This window comes from Euphorbia lathyris, chromosome 6, assembly GCF_963576675.1.
Source record: "Euphorbia lathyris chromosome 6, ddEupLath1.1, whole genome shotgun sequence".
Classification (NCBI taxonomy): domain Eukaryota; kingdom Viridiplantae; phylum Streptophyta; class Magnoliopsida; order Malpighiales; family Euphorbiaceae; genus Euphorbia; species Euphorbia lathyris.
Window position 1 is genome coordinate 33014583 of NC_088915.1, and position 15070 is coordinate 33029652.

A 15070-nucleotide genomic window follows, 5' to 3' on the forward strand; every position below is an offset into this window, starting at 1 on the left:
AAGCTTTTGAATAAATCTGGAAACTGTTGGACTGATTTTGTAAATTTTTATTTTCTGTCACTAAAGGCTGTTTACCGACGGATTTTCCGTCGGTAAAGTTGCTGAAAGGTAAAAATGCTGTTTGGTCCTTCTTTCTCATCTTTTAGACTTTAGGTCCTTTATATATATATGTATAATTATGTAACATATACTTTCAAGCTATTTTTAAATATTTTGTATATATATTTATTTAATGTGTTTAGATATTATTTTTCATTAATTTGGTTTAATAAAAGTATATGTATATGTACATATTTTTCTATTCCTTTAAACTATGCACATTTTGACATTTTGGGGGTTATTAGAAGGTTATTTTCTATATATACTTATCATAATAGTTTTGGGGTTAAAAAGCTAATTCCTTATTATTTGTGAATATAATTATCATTTCTATCCATTGATTATGGTATTTATTATTTACCCTTTCTTTTAAGTATATATGTATAGTATCATTTCTATCAAAAATATGTATATATATACTTTTCTTCTTTTCTTTTCAAATTTCTTATATGTATATATTATTTGGGAAAATGTTTTGATTGGGTGAATTTGGATTCAATTCATTACTTATTGTCATTTTATTCACATGAAGGATAATTGAGTGAAAAAGGGGAAAATAAACCACAAAAAAAGGAGTTTAACTTGTTTGTGTAAATTAAAGCTTTTCTAGATATTCCCAAAGTGTAAATAATGTTTTCTTGTTGTTTTTAAATCGTTTCTAAAATATCACGTGTTGAAACCTTAATTCGTTCCAACGACGGATTAAGCGAACCTTGTAATTAAAATTGCTTTTGTGAATAATGAAGTTTTGAATTGTTTTCCTAACTAAATGGTTTTTGTACAAAATAAATTGACTTGTATGCTTAACCACGCTTTTAGATTAAAAACGTTTGCTCAACGTTTTCAAACGCTCGAGTCGTTCCAACGGTGATTCGAGTGAACGTCATTAACGGGGTTTTGAAACGTGCCTAAATCGTTCCAACGGCGATTAAGGTACGGACTATGTAAATAAACTCGTTTTTGGGGAATGAGATTACCTTAGAGTTAGTGTATAGTCTAAAGCATAAAATCACACTGTGAATAAATCAATTCTTTCTTCTCCCCCTCTCTCTCCTATATACTTTAAATTTATGCAAAATGGGTGATTCTTTACTAAAATGACTTTCGAATAACATGCTCAAAACGGTTTTCAAAGCGAGAAAGAAAAAGGTTTCAAATGAATTTTAAACTTAAAGAAATATGCGATTAGTCCGTTATCGCCTAACACGCTGAGTAGGAGGCCGATGGTTCAAAACCGGGCGATGTCGGGGTGCCTAGTAGCCTTTCTCCGGAAAGGAGCTAGCCTTCTCGGCTCGTACCTAAGTTTTCTGAACCCTCACCGGTCTCCCGCAAGGGATCGGTGTTCATTTTCCCATTCGTGGGTGGCGACTCTTCCATACTCCGAGCTCCGGTCCTGCCGAGCAGCTTGATTCCACGATTGGTTGCTTTCAGCGCCAATCACCGCTTACGTCGCTATGAGGTGTCCACCCCCCGGTCCGCCCGGGTGAGACCGTTCGGCACCTTGTCTAACAGTTGTGTGACTTGCTTTTGCTGACTTTGTCTTGTCTTTCTCTTATAGACTTTTAGTTCCTGTTCTCGTTAGTTAACTCACTCAACATTGAACAAACTCATTAGTACAATTAAATCAAAGCACTTAAATTTAATTGTTTAATCATGGGATTAACTTAAATAATTTTGTCAAATAAAAATCATGTGGAAAGGTGTTTCAACAATAACTTCCAGCATGAGAATTACATTATCTGTTATTTGACGGCCCGACACAAAACTACTCTGGAAAGGCCCAATAAGATAACGAAGGTGGGGCTTCAAATGCTGCACCAGGCACTTAGTAACAACTTTATATAGAACATTGCACAAGCTTATGGGTCTAAACTCAACTAAGGTAACCAGATGCGATACTTTAGGAATGAGAGTAATCAATATGTCATTAATTCCATCTTCAAAAGTCCTCTGGTTCAGGGCCCACAATGCACACTTAGTTGCCGAATTCCCAACAAGGTGCCAAAATTACCGGTAAAAACATGCTTGAAACACGTCTGCCCCTGGAGCCTTCAAAGAAGCCACCATAAATAATGCAGTTTTAGTTTCCTCTACCAAAAAGGCTTACCTAAATTCACCAATGTCGATTGCTCCCAACTCAGGAAATTATGAGACATTCGCAGCCGTGTCTGATTCCTCCGATCCTCGCTATAAACAAATTGAAAATGGGATAAATCCATACTTTTTAAAACATCCGGCTCCCAAACCCAAGCCCCATTCGCATCCTGGATCCCGTCCATTCTATTCCGTCATTTTCGAACAATAGTAGATGTATGATAAAATCTTTTGTGTTGGTCCCTACATCGGATCCACCTGACCCGCGATTTCTTTCACCAAAGCAATTCTTATTGCCACAATATAGCTGGCAACTCGAGAGAGAGTTTTCTCTCCATCTTAAATAGACCACCATGGTTCGTCGAGCACATTTGACACTATACCCCTCCCAATCGTGCCAATAATCATTTTTTCGGTGAAGAATATTACCAAAAACAGTATGATTCCACTCCTACAGCTTTGCTGAGACATTCATCAGGCCAACATTCATACCCAGCAAACCATTCTAGGAAGATTGAACGAACTCAATGAAATCAGGGTGCTCAAACCATGCGAGTTGAACCGAAAAGGGGAAGCCAACAGCCTCCTCAGGCTAACTTGTGGGTCGATCAGTATAGGGGCATGATCATAATTATTTCGAAGTAGATGTCGCACTACCGTACTGTGGAACATATGCCGCCAATTCAAATCACAAAGAGCCCTATCAAGGCGACAAAGCCACTCAAGTTCTAGGATTCCGACCTCTAAACCAGGAAAAAGGTGGTCTAATAAAACTAAGATCAAGAAAATTTAGCTCATGTATCTAATTATGAAATATAGAGCAATATGTAGATATGATCCTTGAACCCCCGAGTTTCTCATTAGCAGCTTTTATGCAATTAAAATCCCTGGAAATAATACAAGGGTGAGAGATTGATGTCTGAAGATTCTAAATGCCATCCATGAATATGCGTTTAGCAGTCCATTAGGATGCACATACATAACCGAAAAAGTAGAAATAGACTCGTGTCTCTGACCACCAATTAACGTAACATGAGAATGTAAGAACTGATTATTCCGTATTATGATATCAACTGTAACCCGATTTGAATCCCAAAACATCCATATTCCATCCCTGAAGCCATCAGACTCAATAATATCCATAGACGTAAAACCCATAGTCCGATGAAGATTGCCTTCTCATGAGCTTGGAATTTAAGCTTGAGTAGTGCAATAATTGCCGACTTCTAAGAATTAATAAGATGCAACAACGAATGTTGAAACACGCGACTCCCTGCACCAAAATAATTCCATATAATGTATTGCATAAAGAAAAATTAGACAACAACCCCCCTAAGACTTCAGGCAAAGAAGAAAATTGAGCCTATCAAGGGATTACCTTGACATTCCCCGAAGGCCCCTCAATGTCCATCAAGCTCTTTGAATTACCATTCAATCTGTTCAGAATCGTCATTTGAGAATCTGAAAATCTAGTCGGTAAGAATGCAGCTCGCACCCCCTATTCCAAACTTAATCTAGTCCTTTTTCCTCGCCTTACTGCTATGCTGAAACCTGGAGGAGAATCCAAAACCTCCACTTCCACAAATTTAGAGCTCGAGCTTGCAAGATTTGTAAAGGAATTCAGACACACAATCTCTGGATGTGTTTTCAAGGTTGAAGCTGTCAAATTAAATAGGTCACTATCACCCGTCTTACAACATCTAACCTTATGAACACCCACAGTAGAGGGCTTCGAGCTAGAGAATTTAGTTATTTTCCTTCGAACTGAATCATTAGTATCCCAATCCGTCCTTGTATCCGCAAATGGGTATACTGCCACATTCCTAGGGTCCACCACAGTAGTCCTTAAAAGGGTCTTGAACTAAGTAGCTTGTTTACATCTCGGAACCAACATCCAAAGTCCATATTCCCCCAGGCAACGAGGCATGATCATTTTGAGCCTCTGGTATCCTTTTTGTAGCAGCATTAGGAGGAATAACCAGGTTTTCTATCTTATGCTCCTCCACATCCATTGCAATCCGAACATCAGCCACATATGCATACGCACTCGGCCAGCTGCATAACTGACAAACATGTCCATATCTTCCACAATTTGTACACGCAGTACCTCACACTCTACTCTTAGCTCAAAACCGTCAAGTTCAAACCTGACAATAAGGGGATTCATAAGATTAAGTTCAATACAAACTCTTGCAATACTTCCACGATCGGCAAAGGCCGTTTTGTCACCAACTTTAATCGGCTTGCCAATAACCTCCATAATCGCTAGTAACACATCCCGATTATAGTAATACAACGACAGCTGAGGTAGTCGATTCCGTACCAGGTTCGACTCAATCAATGAATCCAAAGGTGAGAATGATGGAGACCAGGTCCTTACAGTAAGGTCCCATGATCCCTATCTAAGGGATCATCAAATTTTATGACCTGGTACCCACCCCCTAAGTCCATCATCTTAAAGTTGGCAATTGGCTTCCACAAGTCCATTACACGTTTATGCGAAGCGATGTAACTTATATTCTTTTCAAGGAGCTTAATAATCAAAGAATTTTCCCATGGCACCATCAGTTTTTCCTTCAAAGCAAGGCTCGAAAATACCTTGGGATACAAAAGATCCTCCTTCACGAACTCGATAGCAACCTATCCTAGTTCTCTCAAATTCTCCATCTTCCTATTATCGCAGAGAACTTCTTTGTCTAGTAAAAGATCCTGCCAGGTGCGACGGGGAACTACAGGTTCCTGGAAAAGACCAGCAACGACATTACCATCCAGAGGCGCACAAGGAGGGCGTTGAAAGGGGGAAGACAACGACGAAGCCATGACAGAGGAGAAACAAAGCCGTGGGGAGCACAGTAGGGTTTTTCTAGCACTTTTCACAAATAATAAATTTATTAGTTTAATATAATTTAAAATTATTACTTAATATAATATAATTGTAGATAATTTTTTCAAAGTGCACGTGTATGTTAATTTCACTAAAAATTACCGGATAAAATTGTAATATGGAATCATCACTAAAACGGGCTGGACCAAGCCCAATCCTAGAAAAGCTGTGTAAAAGCCAAAACAAAACAACGACCGCAATGATATGGTGTCCCTGAGTCCTCACTGGAACACCGAAATTGATGTAGAAAAGGTAGTCTTTCTTGCTTCACTGTGCTTTCTTTCTTTCAATGGAAACTTCATCTACGCTACTTCACTCTACATCAATTTCATTTGGTTTCTCTTTCGCAATTGAAAAGAACCGGTGCAACAACAAGAAAGTTTCTCTTAGACATTTCAGCAAACACCTTCAACCGCATTTATCCAACTCCTCCAACGGCTATCACCTTCATAAAACCCTTAAACCTTTCGAAACCTCGTTGAATTCGTTTTCAGTTAATCAATCACTATCACCTCTTAAATCAACGAGAATCCATTTGCTGTCTCCTGTTAAATGCTCCTATTCTAGCTCAGCAACCGCAGACTCTCCTCGTAATCACCCATGGTTGACACCCCTGAAAAATCTCTCTTTTGATAAATTGAAAGAAACCCTATTGCAATTAACTCCATTTGACATCGTTAAGTGGTCTTCTGTGTTCTCAATTGCAATTGCAGCAGCGAAATGGACAGTGAATTTGTTCTTGAACCCCTTTTTTTGGATGTATTTTAGCTGGACTTGGTTGTTTTGGCCGTGGTTTGTGGCTATATCACTTGCATTTTATGGGGTCTATTGCTATTACAAGCATTCATTGGGCGAGGCGAGCATTTTTGAGCAACTTGCTCTTGTTACCTCGGTATTTACTTGGTTAACGCTTGTTCCTCCTGCATATTTCAATGGTTATTTAGAAGGATGGCCTTTTGTGTTCTTCTTTGTGTACCATTATTTCTTTTTCTTTAATGTTAGCGTGAGGAGACGTTTGTATGGAGATTATTATGCGCGCCCACATGATCCCAAGTGGGATGTGAATCCGCCCAAATGGCATCGCCTTTTGTTCTGTGTTGGGGTCATGGTTAGCCACTGGCTTGCAGCTTTTGAAGGTCCGGAGCTGCACCTTATTCCGGGTGGATGGAGCAATGCAGGAATTTGGATTTTGATACTAGTAACTTTGCTGATGCAGTACAACTCCACGCTTTACCTTGCAAAGTATTCTGAGAAAGTGGTTGTGCCTACTGCTGTTGTGCAATTTGGGCCATATAGATGGGTCCGGCATCCGATATATGCCTCCACAATCCTTCTGTTTGCCTCCTATTTTGTTGCACTTCGTGCACCTATGAGCTTGTTTTCTGTGGTGGTTGTCTGTTTGATTTATTATGGCCAGAAGGCGGAATTGGAGGAGAATCTGATGATCGAGTCTTTTGGGGAGAGATATTCGGAGTACATGAGCAAAGTTCGATATAAGCTCATTCCTTTTGTTTATTAAGGCAATCTCCAGGTATGACATTGCCTACGTGATCTATTTTACATATAGTTGAGTTCGAAACTAAAAATGTTAAGGAGTTAGTGGCAATTATATTCATCATCATTGTTTGTGCCATTTTAGCTTGTTTCTTTTATTTATCTTTAGTTGTTAGATTACATAGTTGATCCTTTCCTATGTTTGATGCAAAGCATTCTTGGTCAGGCTTCCAAGACCGTGGTTTTTGTGGAATGAGAATTCAGTTTTTTCATCTTAATTTTTCTAGCCTCATTGCTGACATTGTCTTGATTTTAATGTGGTCATATTAATTCATAGGGGAATTGTGATTTTTTCATAGCTCTTAAGTCGTTATATATTAGTGTCAATGCCATAATGCATAACCAATATCCAAGAGATAGCTGCACAAGAAGCTACCCTCGGTTAGTAATTTCCTTTTCATAGCAAAGTTCAAACAAGTTGAATGCGACATCTGTAGCAATATGTTTGGGCTTATGCAAATATGATAAAACAATCTTTTATGCCATGAATGGTTAATATAGATCACAAGACGATGTTGAGATATACAAGAAAATATATGCATAAAATGTGATGAAGGCATTTTTCTTTCATCTTTTACTAGTAGGCAAAAAGCATTTGACATTATCTAAGTGTTATATCATATTACTTATTTAGTAATTCCATGATTCCTACTTGTACTATTAGAGATTTTGGATAGTATGATATTTCTTGGGAACTGTCCTCATTGGCTTGTATGAGGAAGGGTAAATTATCTTAGTATATTCTGATATAATACATGAACTGCATCAGTAATGCACAAGTTTTGTTGTTTGAATTATCTTGTACTTTTGAAAATAGCTAGAGGCCAACAAAAACTGGGTGGGGGCATAGACATGATGTTTCCAGCAGTGTGCAACTACTAATCCTTTCATTTTTATTTTTTCCATTCTCCATCTTACAAAAACCCTTGCAGTGTATTTAGGTTTATAAACAAAGCATTTTTTTTTTGAAAGCAACAAAGCATTCTTAATATATGTTGAATTTTATACATGAAAACTAGTAATGTATGCAGATTTTTATTGTACAAACAGTTCTTTTGGCTGATATTGATGGTTTCTCATGCCATTTCATATTATTAGAGTGCAAGGTTTTGTAAGTGTATAGAAAAGAACTTGTTGCAGATCAATATCTTGTGGTATGGCTTTATCTTTAAGACATTAGAACTTAACTGACTCTAACTACATTAGATTTACTGGTTGTGGTATTGAAGGATGAATGTACTGGACCATAAACGAGTGTGTAGCAAGAAAATATTTGTTCAACGGGACTTCAATTTTATTTGGTTCTGCTATCTAAGATTGAATGTACTTGACCATAAAGAAATTATTCATGTGACCACATGAAAGGGAATACTTTTATGTGGGCCTCAATATACGGGGGTATGACCTTGTCTATTGGGTACAATGCTTATAAATGTATGGGCGCATAATGTTGGGGTCTTCAAACGAATTTTTTTTGCATGATTTATAGTCATATCAAATTTCCAATCTGTTCCTGGAGCTGACAGTCATAGACTGGCAATGCCTGAGCTGCGGTCACTATCCGAGTTCAATAGGCATCCTTACTGCTCACAGCTTGCCATCTAAACCCTAAAACAGCATCAACTGAAAACAGAAACCTCAAAAACCAATACTATAAATTTTGGCAAATGAGTTTTGTAATAAATGTATAGCATGCTTAAGCTGCTACTAGAGCTTGCTTAGGCTGCTGTATCAGCTATAGGGCTACCATCTTTCCTTAATTCTAGGGAAAACCTTATATATATGTGTGTATTCCTCTTAAGTTAAATATATTCATGTAGTCTTTCTGATTATGTGGTATCCCATGTATTCCTTTCGATTTACATGGTATTAGAGCCTAGTTGAGCTTCTGGTTTCAGTTCATGTTTTGGTTGTCTGCATTGAGTTTCTCAGATTGAATATGCTTCTTTTCCTGTTCTTTCTTTTGGGTCTGCCCTTGTGAGTAGCATCTATATCTCTTTTTTCAGTCATTCCATTTCTTCCATTGAGAGCAGACACTAGAACACCTAGGGTTTGGCACATCACCTTGTTTCACCGCCATCTCCAGCAGGCAGCTTCTGTCCCGATCAGCGGTTTTCTGGCAGTCTGGTGACGGTATTGTAGCACCTACGCCGCCTGAAGCAGCTTCCATTATCACACGTGCCGGCACATGTGAATTTCCTCCGATTGGTCATTCCAGGGTCGACCTCCCTTTTCCATCCATCCCATCTTGTCAGTTCAACTTGATTTGGTGTTTGAAATTTTCTTATGCATTCTTTGGTTGCCTGTCAGACAGACATTCTGTGTTCTTCGTTGGGCTATTTTCTCTTGTGCTTGGTTTGTTCTTTGATGGAATCTGCGAGTTTAATCATCTATTTACTCTGACTTAGTGCTTCGGAAATTCTTTCTGCCACAGAAAGCTATCATTTTCGGTTGGCGTAGAGAGCAGCCAGTTTGGGTCTTCCCTAGAGAGTAACCACTTTTGGGTTTGTCAGAGAGAACAACCATTTTCAGGTTTTCCTAAGAGAGCAGCCAGTTTCGGGTCTGCCCTAGAGAGCAGCCACTCTAACTCCACCTTTTCTGGATTTGTGTTGTCACCACGGCTCAGCCTCCAATGGCTTCTTCTAGTCTCGTCTCTGTATAGCCAGTGATAATCACCAGCTGCTTCATTTGGTCATCTCACTTAACAACTAGTTGTGGTTTTACTAAAGCTTTGTCTGGCTACCTATACTTGTCGCAAGTTAAGCATATGAACATCTATGTTCTAGCTTGAGGGGGAGTGTAATAAATGTATAGCATGCTTAAGCTGCTACTAGAGCTTGCTTAGGCTGCTGTGACAGCTATAGGGCTGCTAGTAGGGCTACCATGTTTCATTAACTGTAGGGAAAACCTTGTATATATATGTGTATTCCTCTTAAGTTAAATATATTGATGCAGTCTTTCAGATTACATGGTATCTAATGTATTCCTTTCTATTTACATGTATTTTACCAGTTTGTTTATGGCTATCTTAAATTTTTTCACCATCATTTCACACCCTTAACAGGGTGGTTGGTTAATCAACAAAGCATGATGATTATAATATAATCCATATGATGTGTGCAAAAGATTTTACATTAAGAAACCATGGTTAAGAAAAATCAATTAGACTATGTGGAGACATTCACAATGATGCATGGTGGTTAAGTGAAATTACTCTGAAGTTTTGAGGTTTTGAATAAAGTTGACAAATTAAGAAAGGTCTGAAGATTAGAAAATTCAGGTAGTATAGAAGTACAACATCACAGAAGGATCATTAGTGATGTTAAACCTTTACTTGATTCTGCAGATGTAGAATATGTTGCCTTTAGGCCAATTACAAGGCATATTCTGCCAATCTCAGTTCAACTGGTGCTTTAAATTTTCCAATCAAAATCTTTCTGTCTGTAATACTAGTTTTTATCATCTATGTATTTGTATATCACGATATCCAATGTTTGTTATGTCAGTATTATGCAAATTTCATGCAGATGTCTGCTTTCATGCATATACATATTTTCTTTCACCTACTTTAATTTTAATTCATTGTTCTGTTCTTCAATTGCTTTATCCTTGATGATTAAGGAGTTCACTAGAGTTTATTGCTAGAAACTTCCCATTTCACACACAAAGAATCTTCTGAAAGAAGGAAAAACGTTCTCTACATTGTTCATTCAGTCCATAGATGAAGTTTGATCTCAAGAGAAACTGGAAAAGAAAGTTGCCAGTCATGGTATCACTGTGACATAGGTGAATAGGATTTTCTGAATTGGCAGTAAACGTTTATGTGGATCATATGGAGTATACTTCTTTGTGGATAACTTATATATATATAGTTCTAAAATTACACTATCTTTCTTTTAGAAGCATGAGCATTGATACAATGAAACTGAGCCTAATTCAATATACTCAATTCAATAAAGCTGTTGCATTAATTAGCTATTGGGTTAAAAAGCACTCACATTGCCTGAACTTTGCATAATGTTTCACCATGCTCGTGAATTTTGGTTTCAGAAAAAATCATTTTGAATTTAAACTATCACCGACATTCTTTCATCGGAGTGCTTACATGGTCCCTAGTTTACAATTAAGTTCTGCATCGGCTCCCATAATTGAAGATGGTGATACAAGTTGTTTATTTTAAGTTTTTATAATTTTTAATTCTGTTAGCCTTTTTCTTTTCTGGATAAAAAAACTGATGACATGGATTTTTACTATGCAAACTAGGATGCCATGGAAGTAGTTCGACAAAAAGATAGCCTGTGATAATTGAAGACGGTTTTCTGTAACGAAAATTAAAGTAGAATGGTTTTATGGCACAAATAAAAGTTATGGCAACTTTCAGGGATTGTGAGTACTGAAAGTTACCAGCGTACGTAACATTATAAGTTATAGGAAGGTGGAAGCCACCTCATACACACATATGGCCAACTCATGAAGATGTGAAACGAGAAGCTTATCTTCTTTTGTGCCACATATGATGAAGTCTTTGCACTGGTAAATGGAAAGCTTCTACTGGTATGGTATATTCTTGAATTTTGTTTTTTTTTTTTGGTTTGTTATTGTGAGGACAAATAAGGCAGACCATTTTCCTTTGATGTGCTCTCACATTTTTCATGCACTTTCCGGACCACAGCCTATGGGTCCTCTTTTGGCACCATGAATAATCTGTCAGCAGCATTACATGTGGACATGTTGAACTGCTCCTTCTCTGATTTTATGTATGATTATTTATGCAAATAATGATGTTTCTCACTGTCTGCTAATACACAGTTTAAAACATGTTACTTGAACTCTGTTTAGCTTCCCTTCCCAACTTGTGTACTTGTATGTTTTATGTTTCTGTTGTCTTGGTGGCTGTGATTTGGAATCGTTAATTGTTAGTTGCTTCAATATTTAAGAATGTTTTAGGAGAAGCATACCTGTATATGGATTTCTTAGGAAGAAATCAATCGGCCTGTTTGCAGATTCAGATTCTTTAAGACTGTTCTTTTCCAAGTCTCAAACTTGATCTGTTTCCATTGTGTTTGCAAGTGTGTCTGAATATGCTAATGTTTCTTTGGTTATTGGTCTGAGTAGAGTCATAAGTTTGGTTTAATTAAGATGAATGAGGCAGCAACAAGAATATTTGGTGATGAATCACGATACAGTTGTGGAAGTATAGGAGACTTGTAGAAAGTAGGTAGTAAGAATAGATGATGAAAAGAAGTTATTTGTTTGCTTATGAGGATGAAAATGGGTGAAATTATTTCATAAAATTACTGCAACCTTTGTTATGATTAAGTTGCTTAAGTCCACAATGTCTTAAATTCTTCCTTCATCTTTTAACTTTTGTCCACATGCACACTCCCCCGCCCATCACGAAGTTGATATATATTAATTAATTAATTAATTAATTCTCACCAAACTATTAAGGATATGAGTTTTGAATTCACAATTCAATTGAATCCATTTATTTGCATTCTTTTGTTGATAAGTTTAATACATAATTATAGTTAGTTATCTTTTGCCATTTGAGGCCTTAAATGGATTGATCTATCTTTCTATTCATATACATATTAAAAAACAAACATTAGATCTATAACACTCTTAAACTTATCAATTTTGAACATTTGATACTCTTATTTGCTGATTTGGCTGATTTCAAAAGCTGACATGGTATTTTAAAATCAAACTTTCATCTAAGCACGTCTGATGCCACGTAAATAAATAAAGGTGTAAGAGGTCTAAAATTGAGGGTTTTATTACAAGCACTCGAGTTTGCAGTATTTTCATTTGGATTGCGCCACATGAAGCAATCTCCATGGGGTATTGCAAGCATCGGTGTGTGGTAGATCAAAGTACAAATGCATGGTGCCAAATGATATAAAGTGATAAATTTAGATGCTTAATTATGTATTTAGTCTTATAAGTAATTTGATTACTCTTTTTGAGACTTGTCAACATTGATTCTCTTTCATTTCAATTAAAGTTTTAATGCGTGTATTCGGAATCAAGTTTCATAATCATAGTTTAAGAGATCTGTTAGCGATATTTTTGAAATATGCTAATTTCAACATTGTCACGTGTGGTTAGGGTGCGGGCGTGCCAGAGGAATTATTCCTCAATTAAAATGATTAAGTTTACGGAATTTGCGCGCCAAAACTTGAAATCTAAACGAAACGATTGGCGAGGGACGCAAGGATTGAAAAAGTCCCTCTTGGGTCTCTAGCGCCGTTATAGAAACTTTGCTAGATAAATTGTTTTATTTAAGCTAATGCGGATAAATTGAATACGGAAAAATAAAGGAAATTAAAGTGCGAAATTGACACGAGATTTTGGGAAAAATGGTATTTTATTGATATGAATCAATGTTTGAATACATGAAATTGAATAATGAATTACAACTGAAAAATTTCTATATTAAACATATAGACAATCAATTGAATTAGGATAAGATAAATCAATACGAAGAATTGAGATGCAATTAAACTAAAATTGGAATTTAACAACAAACTTGGAGCCACAATAGCTATCTCGGATTGATGTTGAATTTTGGCGTTGGTGCGAGGTCCTCAGAGAGCTGCAGCCGGTCGGGCCCGTACGGTATGTGGTCTTTGGCAATGTCGAAACGTATGGTAGGCAAATGTGGCAGATTTAATCTTTAACTTTTGGAGGCTCGTTTGGATGCTTAGAAACACGGAATCAGATGAGTAAATAGTCTAAATTGAACTTCGGAATGTCAGGAACAAACTTTTATAAGGGATCGAAGGCTAAAATGGATGCTAAGTAGACGAATTTGGGAGTTGAAAATAACTGGACGAATCTGGAAAATTCTGGAAACAGAGTATCTAAAAGAATTTGAGCTGGAAAGATCGGCTTGTAAATAGAGTTTCTGAACACGGAATTAGGAAAATAAATATGCTAGATCGAACTTCAGGACGTCAGGAACAACTTTGTCGAAGGGATTGGAAGCAAAAAATGACTTTAAATGGACGGAATCAGGCTTTGAAAATTAATGGACGAATCTGGAAAATTAATTTGGGAACAAAGTTCTAACTAAGAATTGAACAAATTAAGAGCTTGGGAATGCTAAAATGAATCGAAAAGAGTTGAAGAGAGGCTATTGGAACTTGAATTAAAGCTAAAGGAGAGCTAAAGAAGGAATTGAAGCTAAGGAAAATGAAGAACAAAAGAAGAACTTGAAGAACTAAGAACAAAAGAACTTAAGAACTAAGAACTAGAGAGCAAAAACTAAGAATTAAGCATTGGAGCTTTGAGAGGGGGTTTTGTGTATTGAGTTGAGTGATTTTTTTATGAAGGGGATGGGGTCTATTTATAGTTTTTTGGAGTGGCATTTTGGTAATTATTGAGTGGTATTTTGGTAATTATTTATCCACTAACTCACCACTACCTTGCCACATCATCAACTAACTTAACTTCCTCAACTTCCACTAACTGCTGTTGACTGCTTCCAACTGCTGCCGGGAGAGATAGTACGCCCCATGTATGTCTGGGCACGCCCTGCGTGTTGGAGGTCTTGAGCCTTGTGCGTTTCGTTGATGGTGTTTACGCGTGGCGCCTCTGGTGTCACGTCCCGCGTAGGAAGGTACGTCCTGCGTAAGAGAAGGACGCCCTGCGTGTTTGTGCTTCTGATCTTGGAACACCTTGTTGATGCGCTTTACGCGTGGCGTATAGGAAGACACGCCCCACGTAAAGGAGTCTCTGAAGCGATACGCCTTCGGATGTGTGGTATACGCCTCGCGTATGGAAATACACGCCCCGCGTATTTGAGGTGAGTTTACGAATTGTTTTCTGATTTTTATTTTATTATTATTATTTTCTAGGCAAAATATAAACTATATCCTAAAATCAAAACTCAAGCATTCTATATACATAAAATAAAATTTATTTTATTTTGGGCCAACAATTGCCCCCCTCTTTTGTGCATAAATGAATTAGCAAAAATAAAATTTATGTACAAAAGAAGTTTTATTAAATCTTTTCTCTTTTTAAGATAATGGAAAAAAAGAATTCTGCAGGATTTCTGGAATTTGAATTCCTTGGAACTCTCCATCTTAATCTGTTTACAACTCTTCTTCCTCTTTTGTTACTTTTTTTTTGTTTCTGCCATTTTCTTTCCTAAAGCTCAACAAGCATTCAGAATCAAGCTTTCAATCTTCCAAATATGGGTATGCAAACTATTTTTCTTTTCTTTCTTTTTCCTTTTGCTTTTGTGTATGTAGAATCCTATTCATTGAAAAAGCTGATAAATTGAATTGGAATTAAATATAAGAATTTTAAAGCTACCACGTGTGAATGGAATTGTATTGCTGAAATTTTGTGTCTGTCTGTCTCAGCTGCGTGTTCATATTCTGACACCATTCGCGCTAATTCTCGCTTAGGCATAACACTTGGCTTGCA

At 37.0% G+C, this 15070-nt stretch overlaps 1 protein-coding gene across 2 annotated transcripts; it reads left to right on the forward strand.

The window, feature by feature from the left end:
* Nucleotides 1-5242: 5242 nt before the first annotated feature.
* LOC136232861 (uncharacterized) lies at nucleotides 5243-11460 on the forward strand. 2 transcript variants are annotated; one of them, XM_066022306.1, is made up of 2 exons: nucleotides 5243-6608; nucleotides 9066-9616. In XM_066022306.1, the coding sequence occupies exon 1, from the start codon at nucleotides 5367-5369 to the stop codon at nucleotides 6594-6596; it is 1230 nt and encodes a 409-aa protein (XP_065878378.1). In that variant the 5' UTR covers nucleotides 5243-5366; the 3' UTR covers nucleotides 6597-6608; nucleotides 9066-9616. The 2 variants fall into 2 exon arrangements, with proteins under 2 accessions (XP_065878378.1, XP_065878377.1); XM_066022305.1 differs by lacking the exon at nucleotides 9066-9616 and adding an exon at nucleotides 10895-11460 and having other exon boundaries at nucleotides 5244-6608.
* The last annotated feature ends 3610 nt before the right edge of the window (nucleotides 11461-15070 follow it).

Coding starts and splice junctions, on each gene's coding strand:
- LOC136232861 (XM_066022306.1), top strand. CDS start 5,367: ATGGAAACTTCATCTACGCTACTTCACTCTACATCAATTTCATTTGGT.